This window comes from Hippocampus bargibanti, linkage group LG11 (assembly GCF_051943395.1).
Source record: "Hippocampus bargibanti isolate YZ-2025 linkage group LG11, ASM5194339v1, whole genome shotgun sequence".
NCBI lineage: Eukaryota > Metazoa > Chordata > Actinopteri > Syngnathiformes > Syngnathidae > Hippocampus > Hippocampus bargibanti.
In genome coordinates, this window is record NC_142744.1 from 12,199,353 (window position 1) to 12,226,720 (window position 27,368).

Below are 27,368 nucleotides of genomic sequence, written 5' to 3' on the forward strand. Positions count from 1 at the left end.
GAGAGTCTGACTCAACCTTCACGAGAAGATACAAGCTTGCCCAGAAAGAAAAAAAAATGGGCATCAAGAGAACAGACCTTACTTGTCAACAAATCGTAGAACCTATTTCCTCAGATGAGCTACATTGTGGAAATAACTCCTTGGCTTTCTGCCTTTTAACTCATTCACTGCCATTCTTGAATTTAGTCAGGAATTGAAAAGCATGACGTGGAGCGCCATTCTTGAATTCTTTTGATAAAGCGCTGGTCAGACCTCTGGCAATGTTTTTCCCTCCCACGAGGGGACAACATTTGCCGTTTGTACAGCCGCCCCCGTTTCAAGCTGAGATAACTCCAGACCCATTTGACTTAAGAATGAACATTTTTTTCTGATGAAAAACGAGCGTCTAAAGTTGAATCTTTATGTAGTCCTTAAATTCAATATTCTGGGGGTCCTGCAATTTGAGTGAAAATGACAAAAACCCTGGCACCACAGTGCACACACTTTTGCAATCGTCCGAATGAGTTAAGAACCATCCATCCATCCATTTTGTGTACTGCTTATTTCTCACTAGGGTCGCGGGGGGTGCTGGAGCCTATAAGAACCGTCAGATCTAAAATCGGGTCTTCCCGCCTGGTGTTCCAATCGTCTCATTCGCTCCAATGACTATATTTTTCTGAAATGCTTAATGCCACCACAGCAACCAAACTGACTTTTGAAATATACCTCAGGTATTCTGCGGACAGCGGTCCCCGACATGGACCGGGAAACCCAGGACCAGTACTTTGTCGTTCTCCAAGCCAAGGACATGGGAGGCCATTTGGGAGGATTATCTGGTACCACCACCGTCACCGTGACGCTCTCAGATGTCAACGACAACCCTCCACGCTTCACTCAGAGTGAGTCTCCTTCGCAATTCGTGCTTCCCTACACAGGGAAGGAGATGCAGGAATGTCGGACATTTGCAAGCTTCACACTTCCCCCGCAAGAGTCACCTTGTTAAAGCAATTATCATGGGAGATGTAGAGACCGTGTCCTATTTTTGCTGGGCTTCCATTCTTGTTTCATGAATTCTACAGTGGTTTACCGAAACACACAGTGACGGCACAAAAAAAAATGTTTTCAATCATGGCCGGAAAGGTTGTTTGACCCTTTTGACCTGCGTCTCCCGTGCGGTTTCATGCTGGCACAATTCATGCAGGCAGAGGAGTGCCAGGCCTCAAACGAATCAGTTTTTCTTCAACGATGATGTTGTGACAATGATGTCCTTGACTCATTACCTTATTTTCCGGTGTATAAGGCGCACCCAAAATCCTTGATTTGCTTCCAAAGATTACCCTGTGCCTTATATGCAGATGTGCCTTATATGTGAAGTCATCTTGAGCCACTACATGTCTCGCAACTACTGTCAGCAGACACCGACTGACTCCATTTCGCTCTGTAGAAGTTGTGCGTAACACCAGACTCTACTGTAGTGCCTTATAATGTGGTGTAACGTATTTTCAGAGATGTTTGGTTGGACACTGTGAACAAAGGCTCGAACACAGGAAGATTGTCTTTTACTGCCGACAGGGGACGTAGCCATTCATGACCGACACCCAAACTCTGCAGCCTTCTGCCAAGCTATTACCGTAATTTCCAGACGATAGAGCGCACCTGATCACCCACTACATTTTTAGAGGAAAATCGATTTTGTACATACACCTGTATATAAGCCGCGTGTGCCCACATTAAAACATGTAAATATATTTACAAAGAAAAACGGCACACAGAGAGCGTTTTCAAAGTTTTAATGCCTGTGACGCGGCAGTGAAACGGTAGCAACATGGTAACAAAACGCTGGCAACACAGTATAACAGGTCTGGTAAAAGAACATACTGATGAAAATTGCGGTAAGCCGTGTTCATCTTCCTCCTTTGAACTGAAGCCATCCAAGTCATCGTCCTCAGCGTCGGAATGAAACAGTGTAGTATAGACGTCGTCACACACGAACTCAGCCTCTCTCTCGCTGTCAATCCGGAATTTTCTTTTCGGTGGCGATTGTTTTTGCTTTCAGTCTGATCTGCACAGTCGAAACACCTCGACCATCTGCTCCCTGTGTGTTCACCCAGTCTTCTAGAATGTTTTCCAGTTCAGGCCACCTGCTTTTATCACCTCTTTTTTCATCTCTTTACGTTGCTCCAGTTCTTCCTGCTGCCGTTTCCAGCCTCTCACCATCGATTCGTTTATGCCTAGTTTATGTGAAGCAGCTCTGTTTCCTTCTTTATCGGACAGCTCGGTTGCTTTTAGTTTGAAAGCTGTGTCATATGCCTTTCTTTTTGTATTTTCCATGATGAGGGTATGTTCACGCTAATTTAATTTACGCACAAGATGAGAAGTTGCAGTCTTCCATGAGGCATATATTCCACCGGTCTTACTCTTACCTTTTCTACTCGAGCGCCACTGGCGGCCGTTAGAAAAATTACATAAATTGGCCGCATCACTGAAATAGCCGCAGGGTTCAAAGTTTGGGGAAAAAGTAGCGGCTTATAGTCCGGAATTTACGGTAATTGAGCGTATATGCAAATTTAAGTGATGCATTAGTGAATCAGTCTTCTTGATTTGAATACCACACCCCTGGACGTCCCAAGCGCCAACATCCATAAAACAACAGAACACAGACATTTTAATTGGTTGACCTTTCCATGAACCGATAAATTTGTAACCTGACTAATGACCTCTTGATATGAAGGAGTTTACCAAGTCCTAAATTCCGTCCAAGGCTAGATCTCCTACATGAAGATGACAGTTCAACAGTCTGTGTCTGTTCACCTCAGGTTGACCCCAGATTTTTCTCTGCTTCCATTGTGGGCCTTGTGTTGCCCAATTAAGCATGACCTTTTAAATATGATAACTTCTATTTTGTCTATTTTCTATCACTTATATTTGGAAAACCTTTATATATTCATATATTATATTTGCAGAAGTTTTGTCATTCATTGAAGATGCGCCTTATACTCCGGTGCACCTTATATAAGGAAAAGATTACACCATTCATTGAGGGTGCGCATTGTACTCTGGTGTTCCTTATATACACGTAAATATGGTACTTTTAAGCGGAATCATTTCACGAAGAGTGCAAAACCATGGGAGCAATTTAAACATCTGTATTATAGGATGTGATTGACCTAGTTCGAAGACTTCAATTTCTGTTAATACCCATAAGGAGGCTGATTTTGGGGTTAGTGAATTCTATTTGTAAAGTTTTGCACTCACATGAGCTAATAATACTTTTTTTTGGGTGGTGGTGGGGGGGGGTTGGTTTATTTGAAGTGTCAATCCAAATCATTGATGCGTGCGTTGATTTAAAGACCTCTACTCGTGGTATTCTATCCAAAATTTGGATTGGGGAGTTGCGGGGTGTGGCGAAACGCGAACCCAAAAGCAACGTGAAAAGAACCTGAATACAAACCAAATTATATGACAATCTTGTCATCCAGACCTCTGGCAATGTTTTTCCCTCCCACGAGGGGACAACATTTGCCGTTTGTACAGCCGCCCCCGTTTCAAGCTGAGATAACTCCAGACCCATTTGACTTAAGAATGAACATTTTTTCTGATGAAAAACGAGCGTCTAAAGTTGAATCTTTATGTAGTCCTTAAATTCAATATTCTGGGGGTCCTGCAATTTGAGTGAAAATGACAAAAACCCTGGCACCACAGTGCACACACTTTTGCAATCGTCCGAATGAGTTAAGAACCATCCATCCATCCATTTTGTGTACTGCTTATTTCTCACTAGGGTCGCGGGGGGTGCTGGAGCCTATAAGAACCGTCAGATCTAAAATCGGGTCTTCCCGCCTGGTGTTCCAATCGTCTCATTCGCTCCAATGACTATATTTTTCTGAAATGCTTAATGCCACCGCAGCAACCAAACTGACTTTTGAAATATACCTCAGGTATTCTGCGGACAGCGGTCCCCGACATGGACCGGGAAACCCAGGACCAGTACTTTGTCGTTCTCCAAGCCAAGGACATGGGAGGCCATTTGGGAGGATTATCTGGTACCACCACCGTCACCGTGACGCTCTCAGATGTCAACGACAACCCTCCACGCTTCACTCAGAGTGAGTCTCCTTCGCAATTCGTGCTTCCCTACACAGGGAAGGAGATGCAGGAATGTCGGACATTTGCAAGCTTCACACTTCCCCCGCAAGAGTCACCTTGTTAAAGCAATTATCATGGGAGATGTAGAGACCGTGTCCTATTTTTGCTGGGCTTCCATTCTTGTTTCATGAATTCTCCCGCTATTTACTGAAGCACACAGTGACGGCACAAAAAAAAAATGTTTGCAATCATGGCCGGAAAGGTTGTTTGACCCTTTTGACCTGCGTCTCCCGTGCGGTTTCATGCTGGCACAATTCACGCAGGCAGAGGAGTGCCAGGCCTCAAACGAATCAGTTTTTCTTCAACGATGATGTTGTGACAATGATGTCTTTGACTCATTACCTTATTTTCCGGTGTATAAGGCGCACCCAAAATCCTTGATTTGCTTCCAAAGATTACCCTGTGCCTTATATGCAGATGTGCCTTATATGTGAAGTCATCTTGAGCCACTACATGTCTCGCAACTACTGTCAGCAGACACCGACTGACTCCATTTCGCTCTGTAGAAGTTGTGCGTAACACCAGACTCTACTGTCGTGCCTTATAATGTGGTGTAACGTATTTTCAGAGATGTTTGGTTGGACACTGTGAACAAAGGCTCGAACACAGGAAGATTGTCTTTTACTGCTGACAGGGGACGTAGCCATTCATGACCGACACCCAAACTCTGCAGCCTTCTGCCAAGCTATTACCGTAATTTCCAGACGATAGAGCGCACCTGATCACCCACTACATTTTTAGAGGAAAATCGATTTTGTACATACACCTGTATATAAGCCGCATGTGCCCACATTAAAACATGTAAATATATTTACAAACAAAAACGGCACACAGAGAGCGTTTTCAAAGTTTTAATGCCTGTGACGCGGCAGTGAAACGGTAGCAACATGGTAACAAAACGCTAGCAACACAGTATAACAGGTCTGGTAAAAGAACATACTGATGAAAATCGCAGTAAGCCGTGTTCATCTTCCTCCTTTGAACTGAAGCCATCCAAGTCATCGTCCTCAGCGTCGGAATGAAACAGTGTAGTATAGACATCGTCACACACGACCTCAGCCTGTCTCTCGCTGTCAATCCGGAATTTTCTTTTCGGTGGCGATTGTTTTTGCTTTCAGTCTGATCTGCACAGTCGAAACACCTCGACCATCTGCTCCCTGTGTGTTCACCCAGTCTTCTAGAATGTTTTCCAGTTCAGGCCACCTGCTTTTATCACCTCTTTTTTCATCTCTTTACGTTGCTCCAGTTCTTCCTGCTGCCGTTTCCAGCCTCTCACCATCGATTCGTTTATGTGCAGCAGCTCTGTTTCCTTCTTTATCGGACAGCTCGGTTGCTTTTAGTTTGAAAGCTGTGTCATATGCCTTTCTTTTTGTATTTTCCATGATGAGGGTATGTTCACGCTAATTTAATTTACGCACAAGATGACAAGTTGCAGTCTTCCATGAGGCATATATTCCACCGGTCTTAATCTTACCTTTTCTACTCGAGCGCCACTGGCGGCCGTTAGAAAAATTACATAAATTGGCCGCATCACTGAAATAGCCGCAGGGTTCAAAGTTTGGGGAAAAAGTAGCGGCTTATAGTCTGGAATTTACGGTAATTGAGCGTATATGCAAATTTAAGTGATACATTAGTAAATCAGTCTTCTTGATTTGAATACCACACCCCTGGACGTCCCAAGCACCAACATCCATAAAACAACAGAACACAGACATTTTAATTGGTTGACCTTTCTATGAACCGATAAATTTGTAACCTGACTAATGACCTCTTGATATGAAGGAGTTTACCAAGTCCTAAATTCCGTCCAAGGCTAGATCTCCTACATGAAGATGACAGTTCAACAGTCTGTGTCTGTTCACCTCAGGTTGACCCCAGATTTTTCTCTGCTTCCATTGTGGGCCTTGTGTTGCCCAATTAAGCATGACCTTTTAAATATGATAACTTCTATTTTGTCTATTTTCTATCACTTATATTTGGAAAACCTTTATATATTCATATATTATATTTGCAAAGTTTTGTCATTCATTGAAGATGCGCCTTATACTCCGGTGCACCTTATATAAGGAAAAGATTACACCATTCATTGAGGGTGCGCATTGTACTCTGGTGTTCCTTATATACACGTAAATATGGTACTTTTAAGCGGAATCATTTCACGAAGAGTGCAAAACCATGGGAGCAATTTAAACATCTGTATTATAGGATGTGATTGACCTAGTTCGAAGACTTCAATTTCTGTTAATACCCATAAGGAGGCTGATTTTGGGGTTAGTGAATTCTATTTGTAAAGTTTTGCACTCACATGAGCTAATAATACTTTTTTTTTTGGGGGGGTGGGGGGGGTTGGTTTATTTGAAGTGTCAATCCAAATCATTGATGCGTGCGTTGATTTAAAGACCTCTACTCGTGGTATTCTATCCAAAATTTGGATTGGGGAGTTGCGGGTGTGGCGAAACGCGAACCCAAAAGCAACATGAAAAGAACCTGAATACAAACCAAATTATATGACAATCTTGTCATCCCAAATGATATTCGACCCATTTTACAGGTTGCTAGCTAAATCTCATTATGAGCTACAACAATATGCCAAGGCATACAAATCTGGAGCATGAAAAAGATGAAGTACGAATTGAATTATTCATGTGCAGTACCCCAAATGTCATAATAGTAATGAATGAACACAATTAAAATGAACAAGGAGATCAGTATCTTGAGTATTTTTAAAAATTGCACGGACATTCGCAGCATGACGTCGCCGCTCATGTTGAGTCATGAGGAGGCTTGGCAATGGCTGACAACTCGCCGGCTTCTCTCCAGTGTGGCCGAATCCTTGCTATAGTGCCAAAATTGGACTAATGATGTCCTGCGGTGGGCCTAGTGCTTGTCAAATCGAACCGCCTTCAAAGATGGCTTTTGGACCGCCAAAGTTTCTTGGAAGAAGGTTGACTATGATCACTGAAGCCGATGAGACCTCCGGGTGCCAAAAACAGCAGCAATAATTTGGATGTTTCCTTGAAATGAGGATGAAGTGATGTTGCATCCTGCTGTCAATTTACTCCATGATTTATTCTGATTTTATTCACACATCTTTTTTTTTTTGCTGCTTCTGCATGTGCGTGTGAGCATGTTGCTCAGAAACAAGCTTCACACTTCCCCCGCAAGAGTCACCTTGTTAAAGCAATTATCATGGGAGATGTAGAGACCGTGTCCTATTTTTGCTGGGCTTCCATTCTTGTTTCATGAATTCTCCCGCTATTTACTGAAGCACACAGTGACGGCACAAAAAAAAAATGTTTGCAATCATGGCCGGAAAGGTTGTTTGACCCTTTTGACCTGCGTCTCCCGTGCGGTTTCATGCTGGCACAATTCACGCAGGCAGAGGAGTGCCAGGCCTCAAACGAATCAGTTTTTCTTCAACGATGATGTTGTGACAATGATGTCTTTGACTCATTACCTTATTTTCCGGTGTATAAGGCGCACCCAAAATCCTTGATTTGCTTCCAAAGATTACCCTGTGCCTTATATGCAGATGTGCCTTATATGTGAAGTCATCTTGAGCCACTACATGTCTCGCAACTACTGTCAGCAGACACCGACTGACTCCATTTCGCTCTGTAGAAGTTGTGCGTAACACCAGACTCTACTGTCGTGCCTTATAATGTGGTGTAACGTATTTTCAGAGATGTTTGGTTGGACACTGTGAACAAAGGCTCGAACACAGGAAGATTGTCTTTTACTGCTGACAGGGGACGTAGCCATTCATGACCGACACCCAAACTCTGCAGCCTTCTGCCAAGCTATTACCGTAATTTCCAGACGATAGAGCGCACCTGATCACCCACTACATTTTTAGAGGAAAATCGATTTTGTACATACACCTGTATATAAGCCGCATGTGCCCACATTAAAACATGTAAATATATTTACAAACAAAAACGGCACACAGAGAGCGTTTTCAAAGTTTTAATGCCTGTGACGCGGCAGTGAAACGGTAGCAACATGGTAACAAAACGCTAGCAACACAGTATAACAGGTCTGGTAAAAGAACATACTGATGAAAATCGCAGTAAGCCGTGTTCATCTTCCTCCTTTGAACTGAAGCCATCCAAGTCATCGTCCTCAGCGTCGGAATGAAACAGTGTAGTATAGACATCGTCACACACGACCTCAGCCTGTCTCTCGCTGTCAATCCGGAATTTTCTTTTCGGTGGCGATTGTTTTTGCTTTCAGTCTGATCTGCACAGTCGAAACACCTCGACCATCTGCTCCCTGTGTGTTCACCCAGTCTTCTAGAATGTTTTCCAGTTCAGGCCACCTGCTTTTATCACCTCTTTTTTCATCTCTTTACGTTGCTCCAGTTCTTCCTGCTGCCGTTTCCAGCCTCTCACCATCGATTCGTTTATGTGCAGCAGCTCTGTTTCCTTCTTTATCGGACAGCTCGGTTGCTTTTAGTTTGAAAGCTGTGTCATATGCCTTTCTTTTTGTATTTTCCATGATGAGGGTATGTTCACGCTAATTTAATTTACGCACAAGATGACAAGTTGCAGTCTTCCATGAGGCATATATTCCACCGGTCTTAATCTTACCTTTTCTACTCGAGCGCCACTGGCGGCCGTTAGAAAAATTACATAAATTGGCCGCATCACTGAAATAGCCGCAGGGTTCAAAGTTTGGGGAAAAAGTAGCGGCTTATAGTCTGGAATTTACGGTAATTGAGCGTATATGCAAATTTAAGTGATACATTAGTAAATCAGTCTTCTTGATTTGAATACCACACCCCTGGACGTCCCAAGCACCAACATCCATAAAACAACAGAACACAGACATTTTAATTGGTTGACCTTTCTATGAACCGATAAATTTGTAACCTGACTAATGACCTCTTGATATGAAGGAGTTTACCAAGTCCTAAATTCCGTCCAAGGCTAGATCTCCTACATGAAGATGACAGTTCAACAGTCTGTGTCTGTTCACCTCAGGTTGACCCCAGATTTTTCTCTGCTTCCATTGTGGGCCTTGTGTTGCCCAATTAAGCATGACCTTTTAAATATGATAACTTCTATTTTGTCTATTTTCTATCACTTATATTTGGAAAACCTTTATATATTCATATATTATATTTGCAAAAGTTTTGTCATTCATTGAAGATGCGCCTTATACTCCGGTGCACCTTATATAAGGAAAAGATTACACCATTCATTGAGGGTGCGCATTGTACTCTGGTGTTCCTTATATACACGTAAATATGGTACTTTTAAGCGGAATCATTTCACGAAGAGTGCAAAACCATGGGAGCAATTTAAACATCTGTATTATAGGATGTGATTGACCTAGTTCGAAGACTTCAATTTCTGTTAATACCCATAAGGAGGCTGATTTTGGGGTTAGTGAATTCTATTTGTAAAGTTTTGCACTCACATGAGCTAATAATACTTTTTTTTTTGGGGGGTGGGGGGGGTTGGTTTATTTGAAGTGTCAATCCAAATCATTGATGCGTGCGTTGATTTAAAGACCTCTACTCGTGGTATTCTATCCAAAATTTGGATTGGGGAGTTGCAGGGTGTGGCGAAACGCGAACCCAAAAGCAACATGAAAAGAACCTGAATACAAACCAAATTATATGACAATCTTGTCATCCCAAATGATATTCGACCCATTTTACAGGTTGCTAGCTAAATCTCATTATGAGCTACAACAATATGCCAAGGCATACAAATCTGGAGCATGAAAAAGATGAAGTACGAATTGAATTATTCATGTGCAGTACCCCAAATGTCATAATAGTAATGAATGAACACAATTAAAATGAACAAGGAGATCAGTATCTTGAGTATTTTTAAAAATTGCACGGACATTCGCAGCATGACGTCGCCGCTCATGTTGAGTCATGAGGAGGCTTGGCAATGGCTGACAACTCGCCGGCTTCTCTCCAGTGTGGCCGAATCCTTGCTATAGTGCCAAAATTGGACTAATGATGTCCTGCGGTGGGCCTAGTGCTTGTCAAATCGAACCGCCTTCAAAGATGGCTTTTGGACCGCCAAAGTTTCTTGGAAGAAGGTTGACTATGATCACTGAAGCCGATGAGACCTCCGGGTGCCAAAAACAGCAGCAATAATTTGGATGTTTCCTTGAAATGAGGATGAAGTGATGTTGCATCCTGCTGTCAATTTACTCCATGATTTATTCTGATTTTATTCACACATCTTTTTTTTTTTGCTGCTTCTGCATGTGCGTGTGAGCATGTTGCTCAGAAAACAAACAAAACATGTGGTCCCAATTCCATTCAATTACACAGGTTAAAAAAAAGAGCAAAAATAAAATTCAATAAAATACAATTAGAACCCAATAACTTAAATACAAAAATAGAATAGACATTACATTAAATAAAAATAAAAATAAAATAAATAGAATTATAATAATAGAATTATATAGAATAGATAATAATAGAATAATAGAATTAAATTAAATAAAAAAAATAGAATTAAATTAAATGACATTAAATGCAAATAAATTAAATTAAAAAAATACAATAAAATTAAATTAAAATTAAATACAATTAAATATAATTAATTGAATTAAATTAAAAAATAAAATACAATTTCATTCAATTAAAATAAATTAAATAAAAATAATAGAATAAAATAAAATTACATTAAATTGATAAAATAGAATAAAATTAAATTACATTAAATTAAAATTAATTGCATTCAACCAGAAATTGAATAGAATAAAAAATAACATAAAATTACATTAAATAAAATTAAATACAATTACATGGCATTACATTACATTTAACAATGACAGATCTAGGCCTCCCTCGATCAGACTTGTTGTTTCCATGTGACATCTATAAGAAGGGGAGGATTACGTTGGACTGGATACAAACTTGGGGTACACACCAACCAAGATGAGAAAAAGCACGGCCTGCTTTGCGGGGCTTTATGCAGCACCCTAAAACCTCTCCCTTGTTCAAAGCATGATTCCAGGAACCGCGTGGGTTTGTTGCGTGAGCAGTTTTGCAAATTCTCAAGGGGATTTCTTCTGCCCCGGAGGAGCTTGAGTAGCGGCAGACACAAAAGTAGGCTAGCGTGGATTGTTTTAGGTGAAATGGGGAGTGGTAACCGGGGGGGATATTTTCAGAAGCTTCCTTTGGGTCTCATTATTAAATAGTCCACGTTGCAAATGTGTTTGGACAACCAAATATTTTTGATGTTTCAGGCCCTGAGTTCCTTTCCATGTGGTTTTCAAATAACTCGGAAATAAATAAATAAAAGTTTAATTTGGTCTTCATCCATATCAAATGAGCTTTTAAAAGCTAAAAGCCCCCATTTGAACAGGTTCTCGGCGACAAACATTGGGCGAAACAAAGGACGCTTTTCCATCTATTATTGCAGAGAAAAGATGATTTGATGCCCGTGTCCCAGAACTATCACCGCGTTCTCGTCATTAGCGACTTTTCATATTTTCAACAACGGTCACGTTTTCCCAAAGCGTTTCCAAAGCCGATCATGTTTGTCCGCCATCACGTCCCCAAAAACGAGTTAACAAGCAAGAACGATGGGATAATTTGGCAAAAAGGAGGAATTTATATTACAGCCTCGATTCTGCATCATCTCACTGCTTGATGAGTTTCTTAATTATGGGAAAGCGTCGCTGCGGACTCGGCGGCTGGATAATTGTCACAATGTAAGCAAGCGCGTTGGGCCTCAAATCACATTCTAGCCTCTCCTCGGCGTTGATGAGATCTTGGGCGGTCGCTCGCAATCCGCAGGGAAATTACAAGGATGGGACCTTCGCCGTCTCGCCTCGCTTTGTAGCGAGGCAAAGTTGCAACCGAAAACCCAGTCATTTATTCGGACATGTTTTCCCGTGTTTACAATGCTTGAATAATTGATGGCGGGCGGCATTGACTGGATGGCTGTGTTCCCCGCAGGATGAGTTCAAAGACACTCGGCGCATTATATCGAGGAATGACTAGCTCACTTATTTCAATATTGAAAATGTGTGCGACTATGGAGTGATGTAGAAATAAAGTAGCATCAAAATGATCCTTTTTTGGGTGGTGGTGGTGGTGTTTTTTTTGTGGTTTATTGCATGCTGTTTGGTACCTCTGATTTTATTGTCATCTACCAGCAAAACAAGACATTGCGTTTTTCCTCTTGGGCAAGTTCTAAAGGGAACAGTAAGCGGGACAGCGACAATGCACTGAAAAAAACAACAACAAAACAATGGGGGCAAGCTCTCATCTAAAAATGTAAAAACAAATATGACCCAATTCTCCTTGGTTCACGAGGGAGAGGGTAAAAAAAACCTAATTTCCCCTTTGAGGAAAAAAAAAAAAAAAACATGGGCTGTATTTGCGCTGCATTTGTGCAGTTCAAGAGCGTTTTTCTGGCAATCACACACACGGCGGAGGCACAAACGGCAATAACAGGACAAGATTTAAGAACTCGTAAATGGGATTTAACATCAAATTAACTCCCGATGCCTTTTGCAGCATTTCGACCGAGACGGCTCATCGCTTCAAATATTCGCCATTAAAATCAAAGTCAGCGTTTGATGTTCAGGAAATATATTTTCCAACGATGTTTGTCGAATGTTCAGTCAGCCTGTCTTTCGATTCGAACTCAGGTTGCCTTTTGATTGATCGGCGACCAGTCCCGGTTGTAACCTGCCTTTCGCAGCCTAACAAGTCTTCATTTAACATTAGCACTAGCATGAAAAAGGCAACCCGAGTTTTTCGCAGATTTTGATTCCCTTTGATTTATGATGAGAATCTTCACTTTAAACTGAATTTCTTAATTTAAAAAGCAAAATGACGATGCAGGCCACTTGGCTCTCTGCGGAAGACAGGAAAGTGAAATGTCAGTCTTTAAGTGAGTGCGCTCGGTGAAATGTCAACAGCTGACGACTCCTCTTCCCCAATCTGTGAGATTTGAGCGGCCGGAGGCGGAAATTTAAATGGATTTCCTGGTTGACAGTTGGATGAGTGCTTGTTTACTCCTCGTAACGAAGCTCACAGGAAAACAAAAAACAAAACAAAAAATTCTTGGCCCTCATAACTTGTACCCTGGCAAACTTGACTCCTACAAGAGGCCCGGCTGCCATTTTGAATTGAGATGAGCTTTTCAAAACAACCTTGGCATGCCAACGGTGCGACATCAATATCTTGAAGCGGCGTCACTCCTCCCAGGGGTGTGATGGATGCAAAGACAGATGGTCCGACAGTTGACGACACAGATAGCGCTGATAAGATCAGTGTCATTTTATGTGCGGGCGGGAGTCGAAGAGCGGTGCGGAGAGAAACGTGAGTAGTTTATTCAACGTCGACTCATAAATATGTCCAATTAATTCATGGGACGAGTTGCAAAGTCAATAGTCTGCGGAAGAGGCACTTGCTTTGTCTTTCTGATGTGCAAAATCAATCAACCTTTGGGTTCAAACTTTTCATTTGAAGGCTGCAAGCATAAATAAATAAATAAATACATACATAAATACATAAATAAACTGACAGATAAATACATCACCAAATCAACAAATACATGAATAAAATAATAAATAAATAAATAAATAAATAAATAAATAAATAAATAAACTGACAGATAAATAAATAAAAACTGGCAAATAAATATATAAATAAGTCACCAAATAAACAAATACATGAATAAAAGAATAAACAATTTCATCCACAAATAAATAAACCAATAAATAAATACAGCTAAATAAAAAAATGGACACATAAAATCAGGCAAATAAATATATAACCAAATAAACAAATTAATGAATACAAGAATAAATTGATAAACAAATAAACCAATCCACAAACAAATAATACAAAAATATTATACAATTAATAAATAATAATAATAATAATAATAATAATAATAATAATAATAATAATAATAATAATAATAATAATAATAATATAATAATCATAAGTAACAAGTAGGTACTAGGTCATAGGTCATAGATAATAAATAAGTCATAATAAATGAACAAATAAATGAACAAGCAAATAAATAAATGAACCAAAAAAAAATAATGTGAAAGAAAATAAATAAGTAAATAGAAAGACAGTCAGACAAAGATAGAAAGAAGGATGAAAGGGCCACTTTCTTCCGTCCTTTTCCAAAGAAAAAAGAAATGCGTCCACTGTATCGAAGAAGTATGAGGGAGTGCAAGGTCGTGAATGATCATAATATTATATAGCGAGGCTTCTCCAACATGACGAAATTGTAAAAAGTCTTTGCTCTTGTACGATTTGGAACCGGTACAAAATTCAGGGACCGAAACATGCATTGTTGTTTTTTTTAAATTGACAAAGAGCGGTTCACCCTACGAGCGATTTTGCAATTTCAATCAACCTCATGGATCCTTTTAGAACCCAGCAGCCATACCAGTCCTCCTCGGTGCCTTTGTACACTAACAAACCATATCAGCCATTGACATCCAGTCCAGTGTTCCCTTGACCCCAATCCCAAAATAAACGCAGAAGCCAGTTCGGTCACCCGACCTTCACCTTTCCTTAATTCCAATCCTAAATGGTATTTGATTCACTGCCAATCAGTGACACCCCACGAGTTCTCTCTTTACACACCCCATAACCTTGTGCGCCTTATCGTCCACTCTCCCCATCTGTTCTTGCTTTAAAGCATCGTCTCCTTTAGGTTTTTCCCTTTATTTTCACGCCATTGGTTGATCTTGGGGAAGAAAAAAAAATCTGTCCTGTGAAGTGAAGGTTGTAATTTTCGGCTCTTTGGGCAGAAATGACAAATGAATTCGAGATTTCACATGGCAGCAGCCAGAGAGGCCCAAGTCATGTTCCAATTAAAAGTCAACATCTGGGGGGTCCGATGATGCACGAGAGTCCTTCACGTAACGTGTGTATCGGCCGCCGAGTGTCATTCATTTTGTTACGTCTTTATTTGCGCGGATGCTCGCTTGCAACGCACTGACATTCTGCAACTTATTCATATTAATGAAATGTACTTTTTTCAAGCTAAATACCCCCTCAGTTGAAAGGGAATATTGCAGTGACTTGTAGCATACATTATGAATTGTGCTTCAATTGCAAAAAAAAGTCACTATTTTTTTCCTGCGTTTAGCGGCAGCTAGTGCCTAGTCGTCCTGTCCCACCACCACCGGCCACGCGCTGACGTCCGCCATTGTTCATCATGGCCCGATAAGGGCCGGAAAGCTGGCGCTCTTTAAAATGCATGAAAGTAAGTCCCGAGGGGAAGTGCAACAAAGCGTGAAGGAGGGAGGAAAGAGACAATGTGATGGAAGGATGGAAAAGAAGGGAGAGCGTAATGGAAATAAAGGAAAAGGGGAAAGCTAATGGCTCGACGCTGATAATCAGGCGTACCCAAATGCACGTCCATTTCACACAGAGTTGAGTTGATGCTGGCAAATTGAATGGAGCGGGTTTTCATTGCTTTTTAGAAGCCGCCGCGGACGTGTGTGTTGACGCATGCACATTTGTAGGCGCTATATAGACAAAGAGGTCCTCTCTCACCCCTGGGCACACATTTTCCACTCATCATTCCGGGCGTACTCGGCAATGGACTGTTCCAACTGTGCTTTGGCCCAACTTGTGACCTCAAGGCAGATACGTTTGGCTGGTCTGAGTGCTCTGATCGCCACCCTTCTTCTCCCTCTGGCCTGTGTTGGGCTGCACCGTCGTGCTTTGTAATCGCCGACTGCATAATATGAATCATTACATGGTCGTGTAGCAGCAAATTGCAGGGGTCACACATGTGCGTTTAACAAAAGGAATGTGATTTATAATCAGCACCACAGTACATTTTGGAATACATATTAAAAAAAAATGACGTCCGTGTACGTCTTACTTATTACAACGGAATCAAACCCCCGCACTTCTGCAGATGTGGTCAGGCGGACGCGCAAACCAGTTGACCACCATGCGACCCATTCAAAATACAGCAGTGTGAAAATTAAGGAAAAATCATATTAAATAACTGTCATTTCTATCAGCAGTCATTTACTGTTGTTTCACTGAGAAATTTTTTTAATAGTGTACACATGCTCGATTACAATTAAAAAACATCAGCTGTCGGAAATAATGTCTGATTTTACGAGAGTGTCACTATTGTTTAATTGGAGATTTGTTTCCTTATGTTTTCATTTAATAGTATTTTGTTTATTAATGTATTTATGGATGTATTTGTTCATCTATCCATCCATCCATCCTTCCTTCATTCCTTCATTCCTTCCATCTTTCCATCTTTCATCCTTCTTTCCATCATTCCATCTTTCCATCCATCCTTCATCCACCCCTCCCCATCGCCCCTCTCTCCATCACTCCCTCTCCTTCGCTCTCTCTCTCTCTCTCTCTCTCTCTCTCTCTCTCTCTCTCTCTCTCTCTCTCTCTCTCTCTCTCTCTCTCTCTCTCTCTCTCTCTCTCTCTCTCTCTGTCTCCACCCATCTAGTCAGCTAGCTATCAGGCTAGTTACTTAGGCTTTTTTGTGTTTATTATGTTTGTTAAAGCTATTATAAGTGTCTTGCACGCTGGGTCCGAGAGGTCAGTACTTTCATCTGTGCTGTATGTCATACATATTAGCATATTTCAGGATAAAGACGACTTTGACTAAGTACCTGCCGAGCTAAATACTGCAGCTAACTAGGTAATTAGCTAGATAGCCAGCGAGCTACCCAGCAAGCTAGCTACTTACCCACCTACGCACTTACCTACTTACCTATTTATTTATTCATGTATGTATTTATTTATTTATTTACTTATTTATTTTGCTTTGCAACTGAATATGACATCTTCAAAATGCTGTAATTGTGCATGTAAGTACATACCAGATACACAAATATATCTTTGCAAATCCACATACACCGACGCAGTATTAACAGGTCTCCAGAATCATGCGTGTGTGTTTTTGTCAGCCTTCTACTCATGAGGCGAAGACATTGTTCAGGCAAAAAAAAGCCTTTGCGGACAGAAATTGCTCCCTTCTATCATCCCGCACAGTTGGGCCTTCTGTGGCAAAGCCTTTGCCCTGGAGTGAACTGTGTAACGGATTACAAACGGCTGCTTGGATACATTTTTCTGTGCCCTGACTCGCCGGGAGTGGTGGGAGTTTCCGGGCAACCTCTGATCGACGTCGTCCGGCCTTTTAAAAAGCCAGAGAGGGAGTGTATTAAATTCTCCACTTGCTCCCTAGATCCCTTGCTTCTTTCCTGGCAAATGTAAAAGTTCATTAAAGGCAACAAATACCCCCCCCCCCCCCCCCCCAAGGCGTACTCTGTTAGCTCCGTTCAGAGAAATGAAGTGCATACATCACTTCCATTTTACAGCAGCGGGCTTGGCTTTGGCTCTCGGAGAGAACACACCGGAAGGAAACGGGGTGCAAACAGACTGTCCCAATGATTTCCTCTTTTTTTAAACTGGTCTCACTTCATCTGACCTGTCAGCGTGCCCCCTCATGCAGAATAATCGGAGCTAAAGCCATTCCCGTCTCATTGCCGAGCCCTCAGAGTCGAAAAACAGGAAGCGATTTCCATGTTAATAGGAGCTTTTCCCGCTTTTCTTGTCAGTTCATCCTTACTTCCTGCCTGTTAAACAGACACACACTTTGTTCAGCAGTCCTTGAGCACTCGCGTTTTCTGCACCTTGCACACCAAAGTTACCTTTCATCCACATCCTGTTTACTTCTCTTTTCGCCCCTGTCGAGCTTGATGAATGGACACGCCGGCCCGATAGTGGCGCTCCCCAACAGGGTATCGCGGCCCACTGTGAGCGGCTTCACGTCGTCGTGTGTTTGGCTGACTTTTTCCCCGTGTGTTTGTTTGGTGCGCTGCATGCCGGCGAGGTCTGCGTGACAACGCTTACAACTGGACAGATGAATGCTCCCACAGGCATTTTTTTAGTGTTTTCTTTTCAACCAAATGTGCAAATCAAAATTTCAGGTTTTTTTTTTTTTATGAAGCCCCCAAAAAATATTTTTTTCACACTATTTTTCTACTAAATGGACTAAATCAAATTGTCAATTATTTTTATGAATCTACACAAATTCTTTTAAAAATATTTGTAACATATTTTTTCAACCATGTGTGCAAAATCAATTTTTTTATTTATTTTTAGGATGCAAACAAGTATTTGTTTACAAATTTTATTTTTCAACCACATGTGCAAAATCAAATTTTCAATTATTTTTGCATGAAGCCAATCTTTCAAAATTTTTTTTTACCATTTTTTTAACCATGTGCAAAATAAAAAGCCGAACAAATTCTTTAAAAAAAATTTGGAACAATTTTTATGAATCGCATGTGCTAAACCAAAATTTCAATTTAGTTTTATTAAGCCAAAAAGGGTCATTTTTTTACCAATTTCACTTTCAAAATTCAAATATTTTATTATGAAACTAGAAAGTGGTGCTTTTTTTACAATTTTATCAACCATGTGTTAAATCAAATTTTCAATTTCTTTTTTATGAAGCCAATTTTTTTAATCACATGTGCTCAATAAAAATTTAAATTTCGTTTTTATGAAGCTCCCCCCAAAAATATTTTTGGTTAACATTTGCATTGGATTGGATGTACCTTTATTCGTCTCACAGTGGAGAAATTTACATTTCACAGCAGCAAAGTTATGAAAGGAAGAGGAGTAGAAAATAAAATACAGGAGCTGCTGGAAAGGCAGTCACTTTCGCGGCACCATCTTGAAGTAACAAAAAAACTAAATAACATGACAACACAAAGACAGAGAGTCATTCATTCTTCAGCACTTGCTGTACCCTCTTTGTGACATGAAGCAGTTCTCGGTGAAAGAGGAGAGGATCAAAGTGTCCTTTTCAGCAGTTAATCAGGGACATCATGGTGGACTGTGCACGTCTACTACAAGCTAAATGGATGAGAAGGTTTCTTCAGCCGTCATCTGTACAAAAGTGAAGGTTTCGGACGTTTCGCCTCCTATCCAAGAGGCTTCGTCAGCGAACTAAAGTCTGGCTGGTCGTATCGACCCTATTTATATATCCCTAATGTCCAGAAATTTGTACAGATGACGGCTGAAGAAACCTTCTCATCAATGGACCACTCCTGTACAACTGAGAGCTTACACAGACGTACAAGCTAAATGTTAAAAGCAAACGCTGTAGCAAAAGCTGTAGCATCCATTGACAAAAATAGATTGTCTCATATACCCTGTCCAACCTAAATCCGCTTCAATTCCAAGCCGCGACAGTTCCACATACGCATCGGCGCTCTGCGCTGACGCTCTTCAAGTCATTTGCTGTGCACTTGCAGCTTTTAGGCAACATCGGCTATGGCCGCCTCAACTTATTATGAATTCCAAAATGGGAATAAGAAGGTGGGGAGACAATCATGTACGCATATAAATGAGTCTGGAGTTGGTCTCTCTGCACCTGCATTTTTTCCCCTCGCAATTCTGCCAAGGCTCCCACGTGGTCCGACGTTATCAACCCTGTACTTGCAATTAAAGATTTTACTTCTCAGCAGCCTGATTTTTCTTCAAAGAGAATTCCGTTTTAGAGAAAACATGCTAAATGACGGGGAGTCGAGATAGGTAGGAAACTATTTTCACAAACTCATTTAACATGCTAAACCTCTATTTTTCTGCATAAATGCATTTATTTCTGGCTTTCTCGACAACTTGGGCTCTGATGGCTAGCAAGGCAGCTGCTCGAATATGCACAAAAATGGTAATCATTGCAACGGAGGGTTGGGGGGGGATTTCAAAAAGCAGAAATTAGATTTGGACTTTTCAAAGCTCGCCATTTCCCATGTATGCCATTTTTATGTTCATTTAATCCTTCGATAGGCAAATGTGATTTTTGCGCTTTGGGATGGAGATATTGCGCTGATAAAGGCGTCGGTTGTTTTGTCTCCGGAGGAATCCTGCCCCTTTCTAATCCAGTCAAATCGGGTGTCGTCTTTCCACTTCCTTGAGGTAAAACGGCTCCTTGTGTTAATTGCCTTTACTTTCTCGCTCAAGCACAATGACGGAAAATTGAGTGACGTGATCTTACAAAAAAGGTTGCGAAATTTCCGCTCGCTCTGGTTGCATTTGCAAAGAGTCACGATCACGATGCGGATAACCCAAACCTTTAGGTAATAAGTAATCTCGAAGAATGATGATTCCTTAATTATGTTTCACTGAGTCTTTGGAGCTGAATTAAGAGGGGTTGAGCAAATGGAAAATGAGAATTAAAAAAACTAATTAAACCCACGCTTGCTAATAAAGGCATATTTTTAATACTTTTTGTTTTTTTTCATACACTGTTTCCTCATGATATGCTTTAGTAGTGCATATCAAATCCCATCTTTTCCGCTTTAATATCAAACTGAATACAGACGCTCACCTACTTAGGAGCGTTTGTGTTACGAACAACGGTACATCTGAACATTTTTGTGGGTATGTTGAAAAATGTTCAATGTTTCTCTTTGATCGTGATGTGACCAGGATTGCACCATTTGTCATTCACAAACATAGCAATTCCCCCCTCCTTTCTTCTTACCACTCCTGCATTTCTGTCCGCACAATTGAAAGCCCTCCGACTCTGTGTGTGTGTGTGTGTGTGTGTGTGTGTGTGTGTTTGTGTGTGTGTGTGTTGCCCATGAGAAATGGCACCAGCGACACCGTCGCTACCACCCCCGCCCTCCCGCCCCAACATCCCCTCCCTAGGAGCATCACCTATGATGGACAGCCAGTAGTAGTAGTGTGTGTGTGTGTGTGTGTGTGTGTGTGTGTGTGTGTGTGTGTGTGTGTGTGTGTGTGTGTGTGTGTGTGTGTGTGTGTGTGTGTGTGTGTGTGTGTGTGTGTGTGTCCGGACTGATCACCGACAGCCGTGTTTCCGTGAGGAGCAGCAAACTGGTTTCACCGTTCTCCATCAGATGTTGCGGTAGCCCCGCTAGCTCCTCCATCTTGTATGGGAGCGATCTCACATTCCCCATAATGACGGACGGGTGGACAAGTCGGTATCTTCTCCTCGTTCTGCAGCCCCGGTTTCTTCTCTTTATTTCATCGGAGATGTCTGGTTTGGAGGCCGCTAGCCCGCGATTAGCTCACCATGCTAGCAGCTGGTCTCGACTGTAAAGAGTGGAATCACATGTGCGAGTGGTTTCCACTTTCACAACAGTCACAAAAACGTAAAAAATAACAGAAATGAGCAGAAATAAAGATGCCCCTAGGTTTTGGGGACAAAAATACACAAAACACGATCGGACAGATACATAAACAAAATAGTAGGACGTAAAGGGATTCAAACATGGTTAGGAGCTGCTGTAGAGGCAGCCGCGCTGGGGGCGCCATGACGTCATACTACACAATGCTGCTTTTTTAAAAATTTGTATCAAGTTCATACGTGCTGAATCTTTATAGAACATATATTTATTTGTGTTTATTTTTCAGGTTACTTGCCTTAAAGGACAACCAACACCATTTTTTGTTTCCTAACTGACATCAGAAAAATGTTTTATAGCATCTAAAATACCCAAAATACGCAGGCTGATATTTTTAGTCAAATGAAAAACACCAATAAAAATGACTTAAAGTTTCCCACAACTACTTCAAAATGACGTCAGGAAGTTTCAGTTTTAGAAGGTCCCGCCCCCTTGTTCGTGACGTCACGCCAAGACGTCTTGCCTTGCTCCAGAATCAAAACAATATCAATTCGAGCCGTCAATGACAGCAATGTAGCGTCCCAGAAAATGCACAAGATGGCGCCCAAGCTCCGTTGGAAATGGGCTGATTTGTCTGCTGGCAATTTGTGTCAACTAGTATCAAATAGTAGTCTTGGTGCAACACACGATTCACCATCGCGTTATTTGTGTTTTCCTTGTAATTTCGCCATCAACATGATGTTTTCAGACCAAACAAAGTACCCAAAATGCATTGTGTGTCGCTTTCTCGGTCAGGGGCGTTCCAGACATGGCGTCACGTCTAGAATCGTCACCAACTTGAAAACAAGACTTCCTGAATATTCAGCGCGAGTCTTAAAACGTAAAATATAGCTATATGGGGTGGAATCTTTGTAAAATACGCTCAGTGGAAGTCATTCGAAGTGATTTTACAAATTATGGACACAACTTGTCCGGAGGCGTCGGTTGTCCTTTAAACATACATTCCATAGAAAATTTAGCACTGAAGCAACTTACGAACTAATTCACCTTACGAACGATTGCTCGGAACGTATCTCGTTCGAAAGTTGGGAAGCGTCTGTACAAAGGTAGTTATGGACCAGTCTCCATTTTCGTCATTTTGTCTCTGGGTAGGATCCTCTCGACCACGTTTGTCATTTCTCCCTTCTCACAAGTGGAGTACAGAAGAGTCAAAATGGTTTCAGCTTGTCACAGACGATTCTTTCTACCTTTCTTGCCCGCATCAGTCACTCATTCAGTCAGCTGTTCTGCCACCACTTCATCAAGGCGCTCCTGAGTCGAGCCAGTCATTTTTTTTTTTGCAAAGCTTCTTAGCCATCCATCCAACCGTTTATCCGGCCATCCATTCATCAACGCCGTTGAAGGATGGGAATGTGACCAAGAAAAGTGATTCAGACATATAAAGTGATTTTACGGCATCCATCATTTCCCCCCCACCCACAGTTGGTCGGTTGTTGACATTCTAGCACAATCAATTTCATCGGAGCCAAAGTAGGATGCAGGGTAACCTCAGTTTGAATGCAATCTGTTGTTCGATCTCCATTATCTTCCTTTTTTTGTCTAAAGTGAAAAAAACAAAATGACAGCCTAATTGGGATCTTTTTTTAACTCATTCACAAATTTATTCAGGAGTAGGAAATATGACGTAGAGCGCATTCCCGAGTTCTGGTTTTGTTTCTTCTTGTTTGGGGCCGATAAAGTGCTGGCCATGGCCTCTGGCAATGTTTTTTCTCTTCCACAAGGGGGCAGCATATTCGTTTTTTCCATGTTCACGCTTTATTCCAGCTTTAGCCGTGCAGACACTCACCAACTTACGAACGAGATACGTTCCGAGCAACTGTTCGTAAGGTGAATTCGTTCGTAAGTTGCTTCAGTGCTAAGTTTTGTATGAATGTATGTTAATGCTTCTATAAGTAACTTGTTTTTACTGAAAAATGATTCAGTATGTATGAACTCAATACAAAATTTGAAAAAAAGCACCATTGTGTAGTATTACATCATGGCGGCCCCAGGGCAGCTCCTAACCCTATTTGACTCCCTGTCCATCCTACTATTTTGTTTATGTATTTGTCAGATCGTTTTTTTTGTGTATTTTTGTCCCCGGAACTTAGGGCATCTTTATTTCTGCTCATCTCCGTTACTTTTTTTGCTATATAAAGCACTATGTATGCATTGCATTGTATTTTGGACAGCCACCCTCATTTCAAGCTCAGATAACTCTAGACCCATATAACTTAGGAATTAACTCTTTTTTTCTGATGAAAGAAGCGAGTACAAGGTTTCTTATGCTGCATAAAATGTTGATGTTGTCCTGAAAATCAATATTCTGTGGGTCCTGGAATTCGAGTGACAATTATAAAAACCCTGACACTGGAGTGGACACATTTTTGCACATCGTCTGGTAGTGAATGAGTTAATCTGATATGGGTAAAGGGAAGTGTATCTGTAGCGTGCAAACCCAAGTATTCTTGGACTAATGGATGGCCGGAAACCCGCTTGACGTTTCATCTTACGGCGACTGACAGCAGAGAAGCGCTCTGAAACAGCTAATGACATTCGGGTACCTTTCGGCACACGGTAAGATAAATAGCAACTGGCCATGTATTATATTGCCTTACTGGGAAAATAGGAAAGAAAAGTAACTCTCTTTTATTATTAAACGTAATAGCATTGCGATAGAAGTCAACGTCTTATCCCTACACTCCACGTGCAGAGATGAAATCACGTCTGGGCAGAGAATCCAGTTGTCGTCTCTCATTTTGTCGCCCACTCAACACCCAACTCTGATGCCTCAATTGGACTAGCCAGAATCCTCTCGTCCATTTTATGCCCCCCCCCCCCTCCTTACCCCTTCCTTCAAGCCTCCTCCTGGACTCACCATCAAAGAATGCAGGAATGTTCATGCCTTCCTCCCTTCCCATCCATCAGAGAAGGAAGGGATTTGAGGACTCTTTGTGGGCTTGGGAGGTTGCTGATAATTCCGACATCCGGCTTCTTTTCCCATTCCAGCTTTTTGGCGCCGTTCTATCGTCTCTGACATGTCAATAATTTGCCCCCAACTCATTAGCAAAAAAGCACGTCATTTCGACTGGTCTGCTTTTGAGCCCCGCGAATATGCGTCACTTCCAGATGGGAGGCGGGGCCATCGTCCCACATCAAATGCCATTTCACTGGCACTGATTGTCCCTTTTGTCAAGTACACCATGTACCAACACGTTCCCCCCAATAAAGCTCGTGTGATGTTCAGCATTATTTTTTTAATAGCCCCAGAAGGTTGGATGAAGGGGCTAGGGAGAGGGAAGTCTGCATTTCCCAGCTAAAGCTGCTGCCCGTACAATAAGTGGAAGAAAATAGATGGACGGATGATTAATATTTGTTTTTTATATATTAATTAATTACCATTAGTAATTAACAACTGCCTGTCACGATTTGCAAGGTGGTGGTGGTGGTGGTGGGCCCCAAAAATGCAGACAGGGGGGAGGAACTGGGTGTATTTGTCAAATTGTATTAAATAAAGTCAGCAGGAACCAAATCTCAAACAACAAAGTTAGCAGAACAAAGTAGCAAACAAAATCAGGAGTAAAACATGACAAAATGAAACATACCTGACAGGGTGGAAAGACACTGAATGGTCGTGCCGGGAGTCCTTTTAACTGCCACTGATGAAAACGACCAACATCTGTGCAGCTGCAGGCGGGCCCTACAGTGCCACCAGTTGGTTGCAAACCACTGCCACACGATGTGCAAAAATGTGTACACTCCAGTACCAGGATTTTTGTCATTTTCACTGAAATTGCAGGACCCACAGAATATTGAGATGAACATTCAATGGAGCGTAAGAAACTTTAGTCTCTTCTTTCATCAGAAAAAAAGTTAATTCCTAAGTTAGTGCCTGTAGTTATCTGAGCTTGAAATGGGGGCAGCCGTACAAAAGGCCAATGCTGCCCCCTCGTGGGAGGGAAAAACATCGCCAGAGCTCTGACCAGCGCTTTATCGGCAACCCCTCACCCCCGCAAGAAAAACCAAAACCCGAACAAATTCGGGAATGGCGCTCCACGTCATATTTTCAATTCCCGAATAAATTTGGGAATGGCAGTGAATGAGTTAGTTATTTTTACATTGTTAGTTGAATCTTCTTTGAATTCCACATATTTAACTGGGCTTTCCTCATTGTATTTCTCCTCTTGTCCGCCACAGGTATGTGGTCCTTCTCCGTATCCGAGCTAGCCGTGCCAGGGGCTGAAATCGGCCGGATCTCGGCAAGCGACGCCGACCTTGGCGACAACGCCAAGTTGGAATACGCCATCTTAGAAGGCGAGACCGGAGACACATTCAACATCACAGCGGTCAACCAAGAGGCGCTCATCATACTCAACAAGGTGAGGGAAGGTTGACAGAACATTGACAGAAAGTCTCCGATCGCCCTGGTCCATCGTCATCGTATGGATCAGAGGTCACCAACTTTGCTTCTCCAAGGCACAGATCTTGCATGTTTCCCTCCATCAATCAACCTGATTTAAATGATCGGCTCATCAGCAAGCTATGCAGGAGCCCGATAACGATCCTGATCTTTTCAGGTTAATCTCGTATGTTATTGACATAGCAGTGAACGCGCTTATTGCAGCGGACACGTTTCAAACCCACCCACGTTATGTGAAAGTCACAATTATCGAGAGAACACTTTCAAAAAAGTCATAAATAAGGAAAGTTGTGTTTTTTTTCGCTCTAACATATACGCTTGCTTTTAAGAGACAGGACCGAGTGAGGTGTTTGTAACATCAGCAAGCCTGCGTGTGAGTGTCGTGCCGTGATCTGTGGCTGAAAGCAGGTCTTGTGTGACTGTGCTTGCCATCTTGATGTGTTTTGTTGTTGTCTTTGCGTTTGGTGAACCACCGAAGTGTTATCGGGAACTATGTGACGGTGTTACACTGTAATTATCCTAGTAGAAACCTCCATTTAACTCATTCACGAATTTATTCGGGTATTGAAAATATGACGTAGAGCGCCATTTTCGAATTTGTTCGGATTTTGTTTTTTCATGCTTGGGTACCGATAAAGCACTGGCCATGCCCTCTGGCAATGTTTTTTTCTTATCCACAAAGGGGAAGCATTTCCCTTTTGTCCATGTTAGCGCTTTGTTCCAGCTTCAGCTGTTTTCAAAGCGCTATATAAATCAATATGTATGTATTGTAATGTATTATCATTATTAGTATTATTGTTATTATTATTATTATTATTTTGGACAGCCACCCTCATTTCAACCTCATATAACTCCAAACCCATATCATTTAGGAATTAATTGTTTTTTTTTTCAGAATCAGCTTTGATTCTGATGAAAGAAGAGAGTATTCTAACGCTGTCCTGAATGTTTATGTTGTCCTAAAACTCAATATTTTGTGGGTCCTGGAATTCTAGTGACAATGACAACAACCCTGGCACTGGAGTGGACATATTTTTGCACATCTGGCAGTGAATTAATTAAAAATAGGAATTCTTAAAAAGTAAAAAAAAAAAACACATTGGTCGTGGGGGTGTGAGAGGTGAGAGTGTGAACCTGCAAGTCAATTGTGTGCACTCCACACAATGTTCAAAATGCGAAGAATAAATGCATGGTCAGCCCCAGGGTGTTGTATTTTAAAATTGTAAATATCCTTTTCGGCCCAAATATGCCAAAAAAGTCATCGCATTTCAATAAAAATAATTCCTAATGAGAGAGAAAATTGTTAGGACGAGTTATGGCCGCCTTTCAGCCAACAATTCCGTTTTGCAAGGTTTGTATCAGCAGAAGGGAAAATGAAAATCCGCTTATTTGGTTCTGGGTTCAGCTGGCTAATAGTTCCCCCGAGTGCAATGCGAGATGATGATCATTTGCTAAGATGGCTGTCACCCTCGCGATAATCACATCCTCATGAAAACGTACGGCCGCACTCACCTGCTCAATCCCGTTTCAGTTTATTCAAATACGCCGAACGGAAACGTGCCGGGATGCAAGTCGTCATCATGTACGCATCATATGAAGTGAGCGTTGAGTAGGAAATGGACCACGAGAGCTTCATGCATTCTTTTTAGAGCATCTGCTCAAAATCCTCCCCAAC

General features: G+C 41.6%; 2 protein-coding genes across 5 annotated transcripts in view; both read left to right on the forward strand.

Annotated features, from left to right (window-relative positions):
• LOC148891642 (uncharacterized) overlaps positions 1-982 on the forward strand; it is an 83,351-nt gene extending 82,369 nt beyond the window's left edge. The window contains exon 6 of the mRNA XM_089008675.1: positions 711-982. Within this exon, the coding sequence (XP_088864801.1) occupies positions 711-982 (272 nt within the window). The remainder of the gene's footprint in view (positions 1-710) is intronic.
• A 2,938-nt stretch (positions 983-3,920) lies between these two features.
• Positions 3,921-27,368, forward strand: part of cdh24b (cadherin 24, type 2b) — a 52,687-nt gene continuing 29,239 nt past the window's right edge. For all 4 annotated transcript variants that reach the window (XM_089007964.1, XM_089007966.1, XM_089007965.1 and 1 more), the window contains exons 1-2: positions 3,921-4,085; positions 25,471-25,652. In XM_089007964.1, coding sequence (XP_088864090.1) covers positions 3,944-4,085; positions 25,471-25,652 — 324 coding nt within the window. In that variant the 5' untranslated portion in view covers positions 3,921-3,943. The remainder of the gene's footprint in view (positions 4,086-25,470; positions 25,653-27,368) is intronic.